This window comes from Caretta caretta, chromosome 6 (assembly GCF_965140235.1).
Source record: "Caretta caretta isolate rCarCar2 chromosome 6, rCarCar1.hap1, whole genome shotgun sequence".
NCBI classification, from domain to species: domain Eukaryota; kingdom Metazoa; phylum Chordata; order Testudines; family Cheloniidae; genus Caretta; species Caretta caretta.
In genome coordinates this window covers 85,859,530-85,880,469 of record NC_134211.1, presented here as the reverse complement: position 1 = coordinate 85,880,469, position 20,940 = coordinate 85,859,530, and the positions used below count along the sequence as shown (strand labels likewise).

Genomic DNA, 20,940 nt, shown 5'->3' with positions numbered 1-20,940 from the left:
ACCAGTGATTACCTCACATGGATATTGTGAGACTAATTTAGAAAAGCATTATTATCCCCATGTTACAGATAACAAAAACAGGGGCTTGTCTTTACTGCTGAAAAACCACTGCATTTTTTACCTCAGGGTATCTAATGCATGTAAGCTACCCCAAGGTAAAAACATAGTAAAGACAAGGCATTTTAGTTTTATCAAAAGGTAAACTCACCAATGTCAGCCTTATATCCCAGCCTAGGTTTGATCTCATAGTACCTAATCTTCACTGTGTTTTGACTTTGGCATAGCTTTGGGAGAAGCAGGGAGGGAGATCACATCTGATCCAGCTGGGGCTACTCCTTTCCTCCATGATTCCTCAGGACCCTGAACAATGCAAGGAGGGCCCCATTATGAGGGAACTAGGCCTTCCCTTCACCTCCAGCCATGCAGACTCAGGGAAGAGGAAAAACTCCAACACAGCACCAGCCCAGGGACCAGAGACTGAAGCCAGCAGGAGCACCTCTTGAAGTCCTGGGAAGGTAGGGGAGCACAAACCCACCCACAGCTGAAGGCCCCTCCTTTAGCTATTGAACCCAGAGCTCAAATAATTATGGCGGACAACTAAGGAGAAAACAGGGACAGGAGTGAAGGTTACAGGGACATAAGCCAGGAGCTAGAAGGGAACACCAAGCAGAGAACCGCAGACAGTGCCCACTGTTCCTCAAAGGTGTTTGAGGAGCAAGTGGACACAGCCCAGAGGAAGCCAGCAGGAGCAACTGTAGAAGAAATTTCAGCAGAGAACTCTGGACACAGATGATGCTATAAGTTCTTACTCTAGACATTCTCTCTCACTCTCTTAATTTCAGACTCGCTCGTACTGCCCTCCATCCTTTCTTCTCCCCATCTTTCTTTCATTCTCCCCCTCACCACTCAATGTCCCTTCTCACTTCCTTTGTTTTCCTTTCAGTTAATTCCTTCCTGCCTTCCCTCCTTACCTACAAGCCTCAGCCAAAAACTATAACAAAAAACCCAACCAAGCAACAGCTACAAAAATGTGTAATTAACATGTTTACAAAGCATAATTTTGTTCAATCTGCTTGTATGTTATATCCCTTTGTCTCACTTTATATCTGGCTTGTTTATTCAGCTCTTTGGGACATGAATTGGCTCTTACCTGCGTTTCAACTGTGCTTAGCAAAACAAATCCCCATTCTTAACTGTGGTCTCTAGACAACATTATTATAATATAAATAAAATAAAAAGATCTGGGTATGCTAGGTGATGCTATGATGAAGTGTATGTGCATGCTTGCAAGGCACTTATGTCCATTGGTATAGCTATGGCAGTACATTGTATAGGTGGCTGAAACTGCAGCACAGGAAGGGTGAGGCTGCTACAGAGTGAAAGGGTGGGAGAGAGTGAAGCAGCATGAGTGCAAGTGGGCCAAGCTATGGTGGAGCAGGACTAGGTGGGCAAAGCTTTGAGGGAATGAGAATGAAGCTACGCTGAGTGAGTCATGCTTGTGGAAAGGATGGTGGAGCTCAGGTTTATTTACATTGAAACTCAGCGGCACATGAAGCTGACCTCCACAGCCAGCCTGTGGCAAATCACTGCTCTCGACCATCCTCCCAAAATAATGAAGTTACTGAGTCCAAGCTATTGTATCTCTGAAAGAAGCAGGGATGGGGGTGACATTGCTCTACAGTAAAGAAAGGTGGCAGGCATAGGTCAGATCAGGCAGCTGCTCCAAACAGAAAGGTAAAGCTGGATCTACCCGCCCCAAACTGTACTGTCAAAATAGAGCCAATCCAGCCATCCCTACTGAACCCTCAAACCTGGAACCCAAAACATCCCAACGCAACAACTCCACAAAAACCATGTTGCCCACATTGTCTATATTGTCACAAGTCTCACAATACTCTGGTGTTTTTCTAAAAGCCCCCAGGCTATTACCCGGGGAGCTCACCTTTCATTTTAAAACATTCAGGTTCTAATCCGTAGGGTTGCAGAGACAAGCCTGACAGGGTGACCCTGCAAAGCTTCAACCCGCGAAGCTAAGAACCACGATTTTAAAGCCAGTCTCATGATTGACTCAGGGGGTTTGAACTCGCTGGCTGGCAGACCCAGAGCCCGCACCAGGACCCTGCCCCCAAACTCCAGTCCCTGGCAGAGGGCATTCAGGAGACAGGGGCCAAACACTGGCCGGCTCTCGGCGCTCCGTGCCGGGGAAGGGCTCTGCCAGCGGGCCCTTCCCTGCTTCGATACAACAGTCCCCGGCTCAGCCAGGGCTCAGCAGCCCCCGCTGCCCATCGCAGGCCTGGCCCGAGAGCGGAGCCGAGGATTGGCCGCTCCGCCCGTCAGTCGGGCCTGTGGGCGGGGACACACCCGGCTCTCCGCCGCACTCCGGCCGCCCGTGGGACTCGTCATCTCAGAGCGACGGCGGCGGAGGAATGGTCCCCGCAGCCAGCAGCCTGGCCAGGTGTCATGGCCGCCGTGGGGGAGCCCAACCAGCGTCAGCCCGATGCTCACACGCCGGAGACTCTCGCCGCCCCGGCCGCCAGGGAGGTGCTGAGCGGCGCCCTGCGCTCCCTGACCAGGCTGACGGGGCAGGTCAGTGAGGGCAGAGCGGCGGGCGGGCGACGGTAGCAGCAGCAGCTCTGCGGGGTAGGGAATGGTGCAAATCCCTGCTGGTAGGGGCATGGGAGGTGAGCCCGTTTGGGGGGAGCAGCAGAGTTACAGGCAAGGGGGCATGGTGGTGGGGAGAGACCCCTGGGGGGCGTAGCAGCTGTCCAGGGCGAGGGGATGAAAGTAACCAAAGGCAGCAGGGGGTGTGCCTGGGGGGCGGGCGATAGGACAATTTGGGTTTATTTGGTGAGAAATCGACTTGCAATTCATAATCCAGCCAAGACTCCCTTATTAGGGGGGAGGGGAGGAATCCTTTCATTTGGGAGTGCTTTCATGGTCATTTGGTACCTGCTGTTACCAAGGATCAAATATCTTGCTGCTACTTGAGTGATGGATGGTGTACAGACTCTCATTGCTACTTTGTTTCATGTCAACAGCAAAGCAAATGTGTTGCTGTTAACTGTGGCTTTAAAAATTTGACTATTGCCTGCAGAGTATATGCCTAAATGTATTAATTTATTTGTGAAGGAAATTTTTTTCATATGACAAAGTGTGTAGATTTTATCACACACAACAGGTTAGTATGAGTGTTGTCCACAAACCATTAAGTAGTCCATTATAAATTGGAAAAAAATGATCAAGACACTTGACGTTAGAACTACGTAGACTTTTGGGCTTGGCTCTGCCAATGACTTTGCTGCTGTGGGGTATGAGCAAGTTTCTTTGGGCCATATTTTTAGAAGTGGCTGCAGTTTTGGGGGTGCTTTAAGATGAAAAATCTGGGGCCTGTTTTTAGAGGTGAGGAGAGCCCACTGTCATTAAGTAGTGATATTACAGTAGTGCTCAGAGGCTGTGATCAAGATCAGGGTCCATGGGCAGACATAGTCCTTGCCTCAAATTGTTTACAATCCCCAAAAAATCCCAGTCCTGTGAGCTCATGAGTACCTCTGTTGAAATCAGTGGAACGTCTCAAGTTTGTGAAGTTAAACCATGCACAAGTATTTAGGGCCCAAGGTTAGAAGCTACAGCTGAAGGGTGAGTTAGAGGGAGAGAAATATATACCACTTCAAACATTTTCTTAATCTTTTTGTAAAGTAGATATCTATTTTCCCCAACTATTCCTCAGTCTAGCCACTAAACATTGACTTCTTTTTGTATTGGTAAAAACAAGTCTCCTCTCTTGCCATTTCAAGTGGGTGCTGCAGCTGCTGTGCACCTTTTACTAGTCAGACCATAGCTATCTAAGCACTCAAAATAAAGGGTCTGAAAACTTGGGCATTAACCTTTATGTATCTTAGTTTTTCTACATCTGTAACAACACTCGCCTATCTCTCTAATAGGAATGCTGTGTGGATTGGTTAATGGTTATACAGTGCTCAGAGGTAGTAAAGTGCTAAGTATTAGATGTATCAGGCTAGCATTACACAAAAGCCTCCCTTTGTATTGTGGACAGCATTTTCCATAATTCTTCTTTAATGACAACAACTGAGTGGGTGAAGAAAAAAAATTATATTCTGTGACCACTACTATATACATGTTACTGTAAAGGAGCACTGTTCCTTTTGTGCTTCGCAACACTGCAGAAATGTCAACCTCATATATAAAAAGCAAGAGCTGGCATATATACATAATGTAAACTAGGTACCTGATGCTAAAGATGACACACCCTATGTAACAGCTTAAATCCTTGCACTTAATGTTTTAAAAATGGTTAAGCTCTGTCCCTTATTCAGTACTTCACTGGTTACCCGAAGCTTGGCTACTTATAGGGCTGTATTTTAGATTCTGGGCCTAGTAGCACATGTGTAGTAAGGTCCACATGCTGATCAAGCCGCAAAGATATCCATTGTGATGGAGTGACTTAAAGTTACCGTCAACTGCAACAAAATAGATTGTCAGCCAGTACTAGTGTAGTAGCTGCAGAAACTATAACTTTTCAGTCTGTTTATCACAGTCCTTACAAGTCTAAGGAAAAAGGAAACATTACTATGACAGCTTAATTTGCGTATTCAGTATTTATTAGTGTAGTAATACATAGGGGTTAGTCTTTACGCGTGATTAAAGCGTGCCTGTGAATAAAAAACCCCAATCTTTTCACTTACCCTTTTTAACTGTTTATCACTAAATTATTCCCATTCAAAAATCTTGCTAAGTTTCTGCACTTTGAACTGCCTAAATAGGAGCCACAAAATATCAAGTGAAGCATACAACTGTTGCTGTGACTATTTGAAAAGCGGGATCATTGAGGAGTACTCTTTTTAATCTATAATACGTGGTATAGGTACTCCCACTGACTGTTAGCAGACATTATAAGTAACAATATCCAAAATAGTGTATTGTATATTGTTTTGTGGAAACATTTAGCACAAACTGTGCGTATGCCTGATTGGCACCATAGATGCAGATAAATAATCTCATAAGCTAAATAAAATGTACATTAAATTTCACTTTCTTAGGTAAATAAAATGCTCAAAATGAGCATTCTTACCAAAGCATGAATTTTCCTGATACAGTATGTGCAGGTTAAATACCAAAAAGAATAAAATCTTGCTTTAAATATAGCTAAAAATATTAGATATTATATCTAGCTGAACCAAAAGATGGAAAGCTTGAACCTGTTGTGACTGTTAGTTTTTAGAATTTTGATGCTGAGTAAGAAGAAAAATACAGACTCATTTCACTAGTTTTTCTGCCGCTATACGAATTGGTGAGTCCCCCATCTCCTTTCCTGTGTATTGGCTTAGGCTCTGATCTTGCACATTTACTCAAGCAGAACAGGAATGAGAATGCTGCCTGTTTAAGGATGCAGGATCAGCTTCATATCTTTTTTTAGGTATATCACTGTTCTTGTTTTTACTGCAAATATGTAAAGTAGTTATATATTAAATTGCTTTGCCTCCCAGTGTATTGCTAGCATTCTGTTTACTTTATTCACATTTGATTCTCACTATGTATGTTGTGCTTCAGATCTATTTTTGCTCATTGTTTCAATCTTCAATTGTCAGCCCTTTAAAAAAATTGTTGAAATCCTCAAGAACTAAATACATGCATTCTGTTTTCTTACCCACATTTGGTCCCATTAGCTGGCCCCTACTTTGGGGAGGTATATGTAAAAGGTATTCTGCTTCAGGCATGCAAACTCAGAATCATCTAGCTGTAGTCTAATTTTCTTTTTAAAAACTGGAAGCTTGCACTATTTGTGAGCATCATATTGATCTAGCAGCACAAGTATGTGAATGAATTAGGAATTATGGACCTGATTCTGAGTGTCACTGAATCATGCAACCCCTGTTGATTTTAAATAGGAATTATGCCTAAGTATAGAGCTCTTCATTCACTTTTGGGGAGTCTTTAATGCCTTATTTGGTTGGAAAACAACCTATTTGGCTTTGGTTGAAGTTGTCTAGTGCTTACTATTTCTCAGGATCAGGCTCTGTGAGAGCAGCAAGTTTTATTGAAAAAAAATAGAGGTGAAAATGAAGAGCATGCATGCATTTCATTAGTGATTATTAATGAAGTGTAGTACTGTAAAATGAAATTTTTATAAACATGCACATTGATTAGAGGTTTAATAGATGCATGATCAACGCAGTTTCTAAAAGCTAACTTCAATATGTGCATAATCTGTAAATTGTCCATCGTTTTCGTTAAGGAGTATAATCTCATGGAATTTGTTTTTGTAGTATGGGTTTGCAATGGTTCAGTTGCATAGAAAAGTTAAACTTGGATTTTGAAGTAGGTTTCATGGGGTGGAGAAGATCCTGCTGCACAGTCTGCATTTTGCTTAACCTGGGGTTTGGTAAAGATTTATTTATGTAGGCTTCTTGCAAAAGAAAAATGTAATTTAAAATTCTTTTTAGACTAAAACCTGATCTGGAAGGGTGCTTGGTGCCCACACTTCCTAGTGGGAGTTGCAAGCACTCAGCACACCTCAGAATCAAGGCCACAGTTTATTTTAACATACCAGTAATTAAACACACGTTTTACCTATTTTTTTCCCCCACCGTTTGCAAAGCAATAATCTCTGTGAAACAAGTATATTGGCGGCTTTGTCTTGTCACTAGCTATGCTGTCAAACCAGCTAAAATAAAAGCAAACTACAGTAATAAACAAAATATTTTATTGTAACAGTTGATAGAAGCTGATTTGATAGACTGATTTAACAGCTGACAGATTAAAAGGCTAAGTTAACCAATGCCATTTTTTTTGCATGAACTAAAGAGTATTTTTAAAAAAAATCAGACTTCATGCAAACATACACAGTAATTTACTTGGAGTGATAGTTACAATTGAAGTTTCAATGCAAGACTAACATTTTAAAACCATTCTTCTTTCACATAAAATGCAATCAACAGGCTGAGAATTTTTGTTATCCTGTAGAAGTCCCATATACTTCTATGACATTCTGTAATACAGCATAATGGTGTAATTTTTGTGATAATGCTTGTTTGCCCTTTTGAAGCTTAACCTTGGAGATGATGCGGTGAAAATTGTAATCGATTGGAGCAAGCTTCAAAGTACTTCGGCACTCCAGCCTACATTGCTCTTTAGTGCACTTCAACAACATATTTTATATTTGCAGGTAAATATTTTATTGGACACTTTAAACTTGACCAAAGAGATCTAGCTGCATTTAAATGTAGCTAGATCATATAAACTGCATATTTTCAATTGTTTTGATTTGGTATTGAAGTATTTAACTTAAGAAGCATGCAAGTATGTTATACATTTGGGATTCCACTACACTTCATAGGTACTCAAACCTGTTATCTTACAGAGTTGTCAGAACAGTTGTGGGAATAGCCTACCAGGCCACTAAGGGTAAGAAGATTGAACAAATGCAGCCCCATTGATTTCTAGACTTGCATTGTAAATTCAATACATTTCCATCTATGGTGAGTTATAATTAAGCAATAAGACACGGCAGGTGTGTGTCATGCTATGATAATGATTCCATGCCTTGGGTGAGTTTTGAGGCTCATGGAGTGCTTTCAGTGGTTCAAGAAGTGGCATTATCCCAGCATGACACATCCTGGAGTGTCTTACTGCAATTAAACATTTTCAGCATAGGTTTTAACAAGAAAGTAATTTGACATTAATGTCTCATTTTGCCAAGTAGCCAGTCACTGCATTTTTGTTAACTATTTGAAACTTTTTGGCCCTATCAGAAGTAGCAACTACACTGTAATTTAGTTGTGATTGTGTGTGTGTGGTTGGTTGGTTTTGGGTTTTTTGGCCAGTCAATAGCTGAACAGAATTGAGCCCTTGCTGCTCCGTGATCTGACATCTGAAGAAGGTGGTGATTTGAATACATTTCAAATTTTTCATTTTATCTGTTCAGTGAATGATTCAAGTGTATTGTATTTGGGGGGATGGGGTAAAATTAGAGGAACTTGTTAACTTGCTAGTCTACAGGATGAAAAAGGGCCTTTGTTTTATCATATTAAAGACTCGATGTGTAAACAAAAAGACAAAATGTAAGGTTAAAAGCAAGTAAAAATTACTTGCTGTCTCCTTAAATGTAGACACTAATTTCATTCCTTTTCAGAAAATTAGACTGGTAGAAATTGTCCTGTTAAAAGTAATAATTAATCCTAGTTTTGTAGGGGAGAAAGAAGCTATAAAATTCAGAGAAGACTTTAAGTGGGGGGGGGGGGGGCGGGAAAGATGTGTAGTCCCAACTTATTTTTGTGCTAGGCTTTTGTTTTTACATCTTGTGCAAGAACATCCAGTAGAATGATAAGCATTTATTTTGCTGCTATGGATACCAGTGCTTTCTCTCATTTAATTTTGTAATATAAGTAGATAATCAGCCGTATCAAGAAAAGCATGATTGTTCAGCATAACACCTATATATTTCATGTCTGTGTTGTCTCATACACTTTGGGCAACTGCAGTTTCAAGTGGAGAATCTGTAGTGATAAAGTAAGGGCTTTACAGAATGAGAGCATTGGCTCTCATGTTAAGGAGGAAAAATACTAAGCCTAGTGTTCTGAGTAGGCATCTGAATGACATGTTAATTAAGTGTCATTGGTGGCGAAGGCTGAAGCTTTGATTTGGCTCATAACAGATGAGCAGCAGACAGATTTGCTCAGACATTTTGGATTTTTTCAATTTCTCATATACAAACCTGTAACAGGCTGTGGTCATAAGGGCATAAAATTTGGAAGTGCTATATTTTTAGTTTTTTATTGGATTGTATATCAGGTTGATAGTCTATGGTGTCTCAAATTATTTTAACCAGTCTTTTTAGAAATTGCAATGAGAAGCATGTGGCTATTTTAAACCCTACCATATATACTTTTTTGTTTCAGCCTCTTTTAGAAAAACTCCAGTCAATGATTAAAGAGGAAAATATAGTCACTGTTGAAGATGCAGATAAAACAGAAGGCAAGAAGTTGGATACAAATTCAAAATTATCTGATAGTACCTCACAGATAGAAGAAAAATATACAAGTTATGATTCAGGAGATCTGAAAGAGGTTCATATTAATTTTGACCCAGAAGTGGTCCAGATAAAAGCTGGAAAAGCAGAAGTAAGTGACCATCTTGTCTAGATTTGAGAAATGGCCTCTTTCTTTTTGAATTACAACAATGAAATAGATATGTTTCCATGTTTATTACCTGCAGATTGACAGGAGGATATCAGCCTTCATTGAGAGGAAACAAGCTGAGATCAATGAAAATAATGTCAGGGAATTTTGCAATGTTATTGATTGTAATCAAGGTAATTATCCAACCAGAGTTTAATCTTCCTCGCAATTTAAACATTATTTTTGTTTTAAAATGTCATTTATATTTTAAAAACAAACTTCATTTTTAAAATAGTTTATATTTAAAAAAACAAAGACCATTTGTATGTGTGATGTGGAAATTGGATAGACAAAGTTTTTTTTTTTTCTCCTGCTGATAATAGCTCATCTTAATTAGCCTCTACTCCACCTTTTCGTGTGTGTGTGTATATGTTCCATTCTATGCATCCAATGAAGTGGGCTGTAGCCCATGAAAGCTTATGCTCAAATTTGTTAGTGTCTAAGGTGTCACAAGTACTCCTGTTCTTTTTGCGGATACAGACTAATACAGCTGCTACTCCTGAAATCTCCCAGTACTAGTGTTCTGATCTTTCTAAGTTTCATGGAGTCCATACTGATTAAGAGGAGCTGTTACTATATTTTAAAAACTGCAGAGTCTATAATCAAATGACCTCATTAATGTGAAGATACTTACTTTATGAAGTTATTGTAATTGTTGACTTTAAAAAGGAACACTAAATTAAGTTAATGGAGGAGAATTGCAGTGCAAATAATGTCTTACCAATTGTTTCTTGAAAGTCCAAACTTAGAGGAAGTATAATAGTTTGATTAAAAGAGAATATATTTCATTGTAAATTATTTACATTACTAGAGAATTCTAAATTTAGTACTGAGTTACTAATGAAAAATGTGAAGGGTCTTAAGTTGTTTTTTTAAATGTGTCCTACTTAAACACTCAGTGATAATATACAGAGGAAAACAATTGTAAAAAAGTGTTTTGAAGAGACTTATCTATAAATGAGTAAACTACTGCAGTTTTCCTATGTCCTCTAGTATCTTCCCAGTAGCTATTAACCCAAATATCACAAATAATAGTTGTGCCTGCTATGCTTTAGATCTCAAAGATCAGTTTTATAACTTTCATACAAGTTGGAATGAAATTATAAAAGTTCGACTAATATTCAGAAACATTAAAAGTGAATAGACTGTTTAAGAGGTGCTAGATAATGTCACTTTAAAGCTTACATGCAGAAGAGCTGATTCTAGAACTTCTCTGTTATGCTCATTTTATTATAAAAACCCATTAATATTGCTCTAAGTACATGGACAAGAATAAAATACAAATGCTAGAATATGATGAGAGGAAATGAGAGATGGGCTCTGTTCTTGGGTGGGGGTGGGGGCTCAGATTTTACAAGCTACAATACTACTACTATTAATAATAATAAAGCCACAGGACATCAATATAGAGAAGGGAAAGTGGAACAAGATGCACTGATGTGGAGCCCCCTCTACAATAAGAAGGATTCGTGGAAGAAACTAGCTTTAAGGAGGGACTTGAAGAAGAGGGAGAAGAGTTTATGGGCACAAAGATAGAAAACCAAACCTAAAGTAGGGGTTGAAAGAAAAGGAAGCAATAAGTAGAAGATATGGAGAAACATATGGACCAAGGAGATGAGGACAATTAGAACACATGTAAATTGGAACAGATTATTGTTCTAATCCTGAAAACATTTACACATGTGAATAATTTTATACAGGTGAGTAGTCCCATTGAACTCAGTGGGTCCACTTGTATATAAGTGTTCACAGGACTGGGGCCTAGGCCTTTCATACCTTGGAGGAAGAGGAATTTAAATTTGATGTGCCAAAAGCCAGTGGTCAGAGCATTTTAATTTACAAATATGCACTTAAGGGCTCTAATTTTTTAAATTTCCTTAGAGAACAGCTGTGCCAGAACAGATGCAGTTTTCACACCTTATCCTGGATTTAAAAGTCATGTAAAGGGTAAGCAGTAATTAATTAATATCTATGTAATTTTGTCTTCAAAATATATTCGCCACAATGAACACTGTCCAGATGGGGACAATGCCTGATCAAATGTGGCTCAACTGAAATGTGTACATTCTTGTATAGAACATTAAAAATATCATGGAAACATTTGTATTGATTTGTCTAATAAAAACAGTTTTGAATCATTCCCCCTGCAAAGTTTCCATCCCAAAGCCAGCAGCACTGTACAAGTGCATGAGAACCTAAAGGTGTCTTTTACCAGAAGCAAAAATAAACTAGTCTGTCTTCATTGTCTGAGATGAAAGATTTATAAAAAAGAAAAACCCAAAATCCCAATGTGTAGGTGAAAAAAAGTATTATTTGTATTTAACAATTTAAATTGGTTTTAGCAACATAGCTAAGGAATTGGATTTTTTTTTTAAATTATCAACATCCCTCTAACCAAAATAGTTGTATTGAAAAGGGAGGCAAACCCAGATTAAGTTATAATTACAGAATTATTGTACTGCAAGGCTTTACGTTTTCTTCATTATCCCAGGGATTGCTCAGATATTAAATGCTCCTTCACTTACTGCTAGTGGACATTGCCACATGAGGAAGAGGAGACTGCTCTAGCCATCCTGAGTGGAAGGTGTTGATCTCTTCTCCATCCCCACTAAGTTCCTTGGCCAATGTTGTGGGAGGTCTTAAACTCTTGCCATCTCCTCTCAGTACTATTCTGATGATGGAGAGGGTGCAGCAGCACTGCATGGGAGGGGACAACCCAGCGAGCAAGATTCTCCCCCAAAAACATTTTAAAAGGGGGGAAAAAACAGGAAAAAAAAGTGTATAAAATAATCCTTATTCTCTCTGTCTAGTTAGGGAATTATATGGCCCCCATCACTGTAGTATCTGAACACCTCACAGTCTTTAATATATTAATTCTCCCAACACCCTAGGAGGTAGAGAAGTATTACTCTTCAGGCACAAAGAGGCCAAGTACTTTGCCAGAGGTCACACAGGAAATCTGGAACAGTAGGGAATTGACCCAAAAATCTCCCAAGTGCTGAAATTAAGTGTGCAAAAATGTGCCTGATCAGTGCTGTCTAGGCACATGTACAACTTATTTGAAATACAATAATGAAAGTACTCCCCGCCCCTCCTGAAAATTGAAAGTCTACCTGTGCTACCCACTCAATCACCCGTTTAGAAAAAGTCTAGGATAATACAGTGGATTAGCGTCCTAGCATGTTGCAAAGCTTAACCATTTTCTGTTGTGCCAGGAGAAAGATTGGAGAATTGAGGTCCAGAGTTAAGGTCCCTTCTTTTTTAAACCTGAGGCTGTTAGTTGAAGTGTTTTAGCTTCAGCACAGTATTATAGAAGAGGTTCCATACTGTTCAGACCTTTTGATAAGTCAAAACCAGCACATTTATTTGCACCTGGAAAAAAGAATTGGAAACAAAGCCAATGCAGACTTTGGAGCACAAGTGTAACATGCTCGCTGCATGAAATGCGCAGTAAGCCTACAGCAGCATGCTGCACCATCTGAAATTTCCTGAATGGTGTTCAGGTACAGCACAGTGCAGTAAGACCACCCAGAAGAATGGATAATGTTGTTTGTGGATTTTGCCACAAAGATTGGTCAAGAGATTTTTGACTTGGTTGGGAAAAAAAGCACGCTTGGCCACAGCTATCTGAGCATCCAGAAGCAGCGAAGGGTCCAACCAGACTCCCAAGTTGCAAACCCAAAGAACAAAACATTGAGAACTCCCTTGCTAATATTTCTGCTAATTCTTGTGGTGGTTTCTCCCCCTATATTCTACTTGTTAACATAGTGGTAGCTGTAATGCATCCCATAATGTTAGGTCATGGCTTTTTCTTGACTTTTCTTCCCACTCTCACACTAGCTGTAGCCAATCACAAATTTAGCTTGGATGTCATATTTGTTTTTCAGATACTGATGGAACTATTGCTGTTATTGAGATTAGCAGCTAAAAGACAAAACGTCACTCAAAACATTCTTGAACGTTTGCCACATGGAAGAGAAATTGCCCTTTGCCTCAGATAAAGACAAATTAAAGCTTTGAGTTATTTTTATCCATACCTAATTTTTGATTAGGCAGTATACTTTAAGAAATGCATTTTATTGAACCTCTAGTCTTAAAAGTCCCAGAGACATTTACCACATTAAAAGTTGTAGTAAAATTAGATCGGTTATCACAGTGAAGTTAGTAAAACTACTGTACTAAAAAAATTAAACATTTTCATTACATTATTCCTTAAATGAAAAAGTTCTTGATATGAGAAGAACTGACTACATGCGCACATGTGGTAATCGTGTAACCTCTTTTAACCTAGTTTCTAGAGTTGTGAATACCTATGGTCCTCAGACTAGATCTGAAGGAACACACGGGTCCAATCACAAAGGAAGTATCCTGCTTCGTGACTGTGGAAACCAAGCAGTAGAGGAAAGACTGCAAAACATTGAAGCTCATTTACGGTTACAAACAGGTTTGTACCACATGCTTTAATTGTGTGATTAATATATTAGATTGTACTGTAATTATCTGTATGCATCCGATGAAGTGAGCTGTAGCTCACGAAAGCTTATGCTCAAATAAATTGGTTAGTCTCTAAGGTGTCACAAGTACTCCTTTTCTTTTTGCGAATACAGACTAACATGGCTGTTACTCTGAAACCTAATATAGTACAGTTAGGCAAGGTTTCAAGTTCAGTCTATGACTGTGGATTGCATACTTTTCAGCACATCTCTGCAGTAGTAGATGGCAGAATTTTCTCTGTAAGGGTCAGGCCAGCTGAAACACTGCAAGATCTCTCGGTCTCAACTCAGTTCCTATCCATCTCAGGTCAACTCCTGACCAAGTCAACAGCCCTAGGAAAAGCCTCAAGTTCATCTTTCTCTTCTCTTAGCACCCCACAGGAAATCTCCAGCTGTCACAATGTGACCTGCTTTAGATACCCACTCCCTGCTTCTTGTTTCAGAGGAGTAAAAAGGGGGGAGGCGGGACTTTTTGCAGGGTTGTTCTCTGCTCACCAGCTGTCAGAGTAGCTCTCTCCTAGCACTGCTGCCCTTCTACTACCACTGCAGTAAAAGACAGCAGCACTAGGAGGAGTGAGAGCAGAGCAGTTTTAAATAACAGCTGCTGAACACAGAGCGGCCTTGAAGGAAGAAAGCTTATTCCCTGCCAAAGCTTTCCCAGCCATAAGGAGAAAAACTATTTGAAACCCTCACCAGGACTTACTGTGATGTATTTGGGAAGAGCGGGAAGCTGGTCACAAAGCAGTCTGTGTGTGCTCCAAAAGTAGAGAAGCAAGTTAAAGCTAAACCACGGCTATAATGCTTATTTCAATACTGTTTGGCAAGGGTTGGGCTAGATTCTTTAATGGAATCAAATCGGAGCTGGAAATGATGCAAGGTAAAGATGTGGATGGGCAGGCAACAGAGGAAATAAAAGCGTGGTGGGGCCACATTAGTTACTACTTTGAAAAAAACAGATTAAATATGTCTGCATTGTACCACACATGTTGCAGCTTTCAGGATGAAAGCTGCTACTGGGCTAAATATTTACTCCAATTTATAGATTGCCATGTACTATAAAATCTGCCTCATCACGTTGCATGTTTTTGTATGGTCAGTTCTATTTAGTATGTGGACGAGATAGCTGAGTCATAGGCCAAGATGCTGTGGTAAAATCACAGGAAACAGCAGGCGGTCTTTCTCCCCTCACCTTGCTCCTCCACAATATCCCCCCTTCCTTGCCGTGAATGTAGGCAACGGCCATCAGGACACCTGTTCTCTCACTTCTAGGGGTGAATTCCCTCCAGTGCAGTTCTAGATATCGATGTTGGACCCATAGGTGACTGGTCACCACCTGCTCTCTGCTGATGGCTGTTAGCTGCCTCCTGTTTGAAGTGGTGATGCTTGGTGCACTACCACATGGGATTGTAGGTTTCCCCAGAATCAGTAGAGCGGTGGTTCATGAGGTGCCTGCTAATGTCTAGTTGCACACGCACAGCTATCAGAAGATTAATGAATAGAGTATAATACATGCTACCAGCTAAAACTAACTAATGGATTTGCCTTTTAAAATTTACCAGTATTAAGTCTCCTGTAGCCTACTGTGTGGGGTGTTTTGGTTTTGTTTTTTAAATCCTGGATGTAACATGTGTGAAGAAGGACTTAAGTTTCTTTTAGAGTTAATTTTTTTTCAAAGTTGTTTCAAAATCATTGCTGTTCTAGGCTATAAATGGTTTTCGAACTAAAGTATGTCTCAAAAAAATCCATTTGTCCAATCACCCTAGTACTTAAGTCATAAATTTCTGCAGAACTTACTTGCACTAAAAACAATTTCTACGCCTGGTGATTGGAAAGATAACTTTCATGTGTCATCTGATAAGGTTTTTTTTTCCCCCCCTCGAGAGTCTGCAGACAGTTCCAGAACCTCTGCACACTAGCCAATCTGACTGCTGCTTGTCAAAACACTGCTAGCATCAGTTTCATGTTCCTGCATTTTTGTGAAGCAATGAGACAGGGACTAGAGTTACTGAGGCACCCCCACCCCAAAAAAAACAACCCCCGCCCCTCCACACACACACGCCCCCTAGAGGAAGGGTAAAGAAGATGAGACTCCTCCTTTGCAGCTGCAGAATGGAAAGTGTTAAATCTTATCCCTCCCACGAGGTAGAGAGGATGGAATTTTAAATTCACCAGACATTGGAGGGTGATGAATTAGGTTCTATGCAGGGTCCAGGGACAGCACCTTTGTAGAAATTCCAGCAACATTCTCTCTCTCTCCTGGCAACTGAATAGGGCTTGGCTTCTCATCAGACCAGATTGGTTACCCTTCCTCCTATTTCCCCACCCACCTTTTTAATCTCATCTTCTGGCTAGTAGGTGAATTCTTCAAGCTCTACTATGAAGTTTAAGCTTATAGTAATGTTATTCATTCAGATGGTGTCCTGACTCTTCCTATTTGAACTGTTACATCTAGGTGGTCCAGTACCTAGAGATATTTATCAGAGAATTAAAAAGCTTGAAGATAAAATTCTTGAGTTGGAAGGAATGTCCCCTGAATATTTTCTATCTGTGGTAAGTAATTCTGTCTAACTTCCATTATTCAGCACACCTACATATGGTTGGGACTTTGTTTTCTTAAGTCTTTGATATAGGAAATCTTATGAAGTTAGGTGGTAAACACTTTTTCCATAGAACTATGAAATTTCTAAACTACAAAAACTTAAAATTGAGCAAAAGTATGATTTTCATACCGGTGACACTCTTGCTTTTATACACAATCTGATTACATTTTAATGACCACAGAGAATTAGTGTCAAGAACTGGTGTGAGGAACGGTGCTATTGCTAACTCAATTTTTTTTGCAAGTGATAGGATTTCAGGAGATACTGGAGCTCCTCTCTCACTGACACAAGCAGCTCCAGCACCCTTGCAAAGTTAAGCCCTTCCAGAAACAGGCAGAGCCTCTCCCTTCTGATTGCTGTTCTCATAGGAGGGGAAGGAGGAGGAGAGAGAGCAAAGAGCCCAGCGGCTCAAGGTGGTTCAACTCCTTCCTGTGAGAAAGATGGACAGGATGATACCTCTGTTCCTCCCCCTCCTCTTCTGCAGCACTGAGCTTGGGATAAGGGGGGAGTGGGGACCCCACTGAAGCTCCCCCAATCTGCCAGCTTGTGAAGAGGGAGAGGGGACCCTGCTGCAGCTTCCCCATGCCTGGGGGAGGGGTTTGAGGAACCCCAAGAGTAGCAGAAGCAAGGCTAATATGGAGAGCTGATGGTAGACGGCCTGACAGGAGCTGAAGTATCCAGTCTTCCAACAGTGGCCAATGTCAGGTGCTTAGGAAGGAATGAACACAACTGATAACCAAGTGATTCATCCCGTTGCCCATTCCCAGCTTCTGGCAAACGGAGGCTTAGGGACACCATCCCTGCCCATCCTGACTAATAGCCATTGATGGACCTATTTGCCATGAATTTATGTAGTTCTTTTTTGAACCCGGTTATAGTTTTGGCCTTAACATCCTCTGGCAAGGAGTTCCACAGGTTGTCTGTCAGAGAGAGAGAGAGAAGAGCCCTGGGATTCAGCTGTTACATTGGAGCACTGAGAGAGCTGCTGATGGGGTTGATAGTGGGGATATACTGAGTGGGCAAAGGAGGGAACCCTGCCTTGGCTGTTACTACCTGTTAAATACCGTGGGGAAATGTTTGTTCTTCAGTTCTCCATGTCACTAAAATGGACTGGCCCTCTCCCCTGAATTTTCACTTCCTGACTGAATACCTCTCCTAATGACACCAGCAGGAGAGGGAGCCTTCTGGTAGAAAGAGTAGAACAGCCATAATTTAAATTTTAAATGCAGCCCTAAGTTTTTACTTGGATTGCTATATGTGCTGTAGATGGGGCTACACCTTGAGGCTATTTGGAAATTAAAGGTAGTGCAGGAGGGAGCTTTCTGCTTAACATGTTGAGTTTCCCCACACAAAGTGCTTTGGGATCTTCTCTGGGTAGCAATAGGTGTTTGGATGGAGTTTACAGTAGCAGTGGTGCAGGTAGTGTAGGTCAGTGCCTAAACTGCCAGCAGTATATTCGTACTGTGTCTGCATGAATGTTGCACCATTGATACTGGCAGTGGTGAGAAACCTTAGGGAGAAAAAACTAGCATGGACAAGGCATCAGCACTAAATATCAAACTACCCTATTACCTCTGGAGGCAGCCTTATTTAGGATATGATTGGGGTATACAGGCTGGGCAGTGTAAAGAAGTTTGAGCAGCTTCTGGCTGTTCTCTGGAAAAGCAGTAGGTTGTTTGATTCTGCCTGGGATTTCTCCCACCCCTAAAATTCACTTAATTGAAGAGGCTTTCTTGGTATCTATGGAATGATGGTCAGTGTTCCCTTCAGTGCTCTGAAGACTGACTCCTGTATCAGTAATAAAATAGATCTTATAGCTTCCAGACTTTAAGGAATCCTCGGTGAATGCTAGGTTAATAGTGGTTGATTAGCCACTGGGCCCTGAAAAAAGATGGGCACTCCTGCACTGCAATCCCACTTGCCAGCAGGAGCGCCAGGCAGGCAGGGGAATGCAGGTGGAAGGGGTGGGGAGGGGCTCCCAACTGCTCCGGCCCAGGGCCCCACAACACAGTCATCTGTCTCTTGTGTATTAAGTCTGTGGTTAATCTTTATTCCCTCTAGAATTTTTCTGGCAAAAGGAGGAAGGTCCAATCACCCCATGTAAGTGCCATTAACTTTTACTTACCTTAATTTGCGAAATGCTTGTACCTTACGAGTAGTTCCATGTTTTAATACAATATTGTCAAAGTGCACAGCCAGCATAATTACTTTATATATGTAGTTAACTATATGTTGGGTTACCGAGTTACCTTCAAATACCAGTTTTTCAGCTGTGTGGTTGTACATATGTTTCAGTGCACAAATTTTAAAAATATTTTAGTAGAAAGTCTGTCTAGCAGTAGTGGGTAGCTATTTTTGAGAAGCCAGATACTTACACTATCTGGTTTTCATCAGTTGTTAAAGTAGTTAACCATTCTTTGTTCTGTTGCTGAAAAGAGTCAAATATTCAGCCTTTTTTGTTCCTGCTAAATTGAGGTGGTTAAAAGATCGCTGTAGGTAACTAGTCAGTTTTCAAATTTCTGAATGTATTTTCATCTTAGCACTGAAACATCAAGAGTTTCAATATGGAATGACTCCTCCTGCAGTAAAATGTGAAGTTTTGCTTGAATACTTGTGTAGCAATTCCAATGTGTAAATTGGTTTTTTTTTTAAAAAAACAGAAATATTCATTGGCTGAACTTGATGAGAAGATCAATGCACTTAAACAAGCATTACTGAGAAAAACAAATGATGCAAAGTCCAAGGAGGTTGACGAACTTCTTTGATGAAATTTGCTAATAGTCTCATCTCGTTTTAACCCTTAAAGACTTAAGTACTCTTCACCTGGGATGACTTTGGTAATGAAAATGAAGCTTACACAAACTCTCTCATTTGGATGTTTTTGGAAACTTACATTTTTGGGGCAATACTTGTTACAAAATCAAAAGCATCTCAAGTTCCTTAGGTTTTTTCTTTAAAATGAAGAATGCATTGGAAGTAGCATTCTAAAAATCTATTCCCTTCTGTTGTAAAGGAGAATCTACATTATTATTCAGCTGTGAAAAACTGCCAATTTAACTGTGCAAAATATGTATTTCATCTGTGCTTTTCTGGATCAGAGGGAAAAAATCTTTTGAATAATGATATTCAAAAGGGCTACCTTAACTAAAATGTCAGTGTTCATGTAAGTAACAAGTAATCTTGTGAAATAAAACAAACCTATTTAATGTGTGAGTGAATTTCTGTTGTATTAAAAAAAAGAAATAGGGTATCACAAAAATCAAGAGTATGCACAGGAAGAGCAAGTTGTGTAAAGTGTTTGTCATTTTCTCCCAGGCTTCAGCAATACATATATGCATGATACATTGCTAGCTATACAGATGTGATTACAGATAAATACACAGGTGTACAAAGGCAGACTGCACCCACTTTTCAATAGCCCTGTAAAGACTGACCAATTAGCAAAATAGGATTTAAACACTTAAAAAAAAAATTTCTACAGTAGGTGTTTAACCCATGAGCTAATTTTTTTAAATGCTACTTAATGCATTTTTAAACATTCCCTAATCTAGACCAGGCCACTCACTTAAGATGACTAAGTGTGTGAAGTCAGTGAGAGGAGATGAAGGTAGGGCCTTGTCCACACAGAACAGTTTTGGGGTTTTTTAAATAAATTGCTTTGCATCCACAAGTGTTTTTTCTGAGTTATCTGGTGTCTTATCCCACATCAATTAAATCTGCTTTGGAAGGGAAATAACTATTCCTGAATGAGGTTCTCTTTCTCTCCCCCTCCCCCCCCCTTGAGGCTTGTGTGGATGCAATGATATTTTAGATTAACTCTTGCTTCTGGAAGCCCTGCCATTGGTATCCCACACAACATTGCTGCACAAGCCTTTCCTCTGTGTCCTCTACTGTTTTGAGGTCATCTAGACTCAATGTCACTTCCCTTCTTAAATACTGTTACATAGCTGGGTGCACCCTTTGGGCCTCTAACTCATGGCAAGTTTACACAGGCAGAGCCACATAGCCATTATAGCAACCATGCCCCAAGTATGGACCTGCTAAACAGCAAGTCTAGTGGTTAGAGCAGAGGGGTGGGAGTCAGGACAACTGGGGTGGGTGGGTTGTTGAGGGGTTAGACTCCTACCAGGAGAAGATTCTCCTGGGAAGACAAGATCTCTTCAGAATGCTAGACACCCAGGTGCTGGAGATAGCCCCTAGAAACGCAAATGCAGAGTCAGCCTGAAACTGCTCTGGGGTGTTGGGAACGGACCACCACTAATAAGTATTATGTGCTGTATTACAACAGTGGGATCTAAACAATTTTGTTCCACGGGAGCAGAGCCTCTCACCACCAGCTCAGCTCCTGCCTTCTTGTCCCTTAGTCTCTGGTGTGGATGCCATTTTGATCAAACTCAGCTCAAAAGGGAAAGATAGTGCTCTATTTTGGCAAACACATTGCAAGGTAATGCAGCTTTCTCAGGGCTGCCAGGTAGGTGGTTTTTCCCTTCCACTCCTGGTAAATAATAGTGCTGCGTATCTTCCTGGTTTGCCTATTGCCTTTTGAACAAGACCTTCCTTTGCTTCTTAGGTACACATTGCCAGGTAAAATCCTCCAGCATAAGGACAGGGTGCACATGCAGTTACTAACCTGCACACTACTACACCCCCCAC

The 20,940-nt window shown here is 40.6% G+C and overlaps 1 protein-coding gene across 1 annotated transcript; it reads left to right on the top strand.

The window, feature by feature from the left end:
• Positions 1-2,377: 2,377 nt before the first annotated feature.
• Positions 2,378-19,493, top strand: MBIP (MAP3K12 binding inhibitory protein 1). Its single transcript, XM_048854743.2, has 9 exons — positions 2,378-2,586; positions 7,064-7,183; positions 8,916-9,137; positions 9,232-9,328; positions 11,076-11,141; positions 13,486-13,638; positions 16,140-16,237; positions 18,349-18,387; positions 18,948-19,493. The coding sequence occupies exons 1-9, from the start codon at positions 2,461-2,463 to the stop codon at positions 19,050-19,052; spliced, it is 1,026 nt and encodes a 341-aa protein (XP_048710700.1). The 5' UTR covers positions 2,378-2,460; the 3' UTR covers positions 19,053-19,493.
• The last annotated feature ends 1,447 nt before the right edge of the window (positions 19,494-20,940 follow it).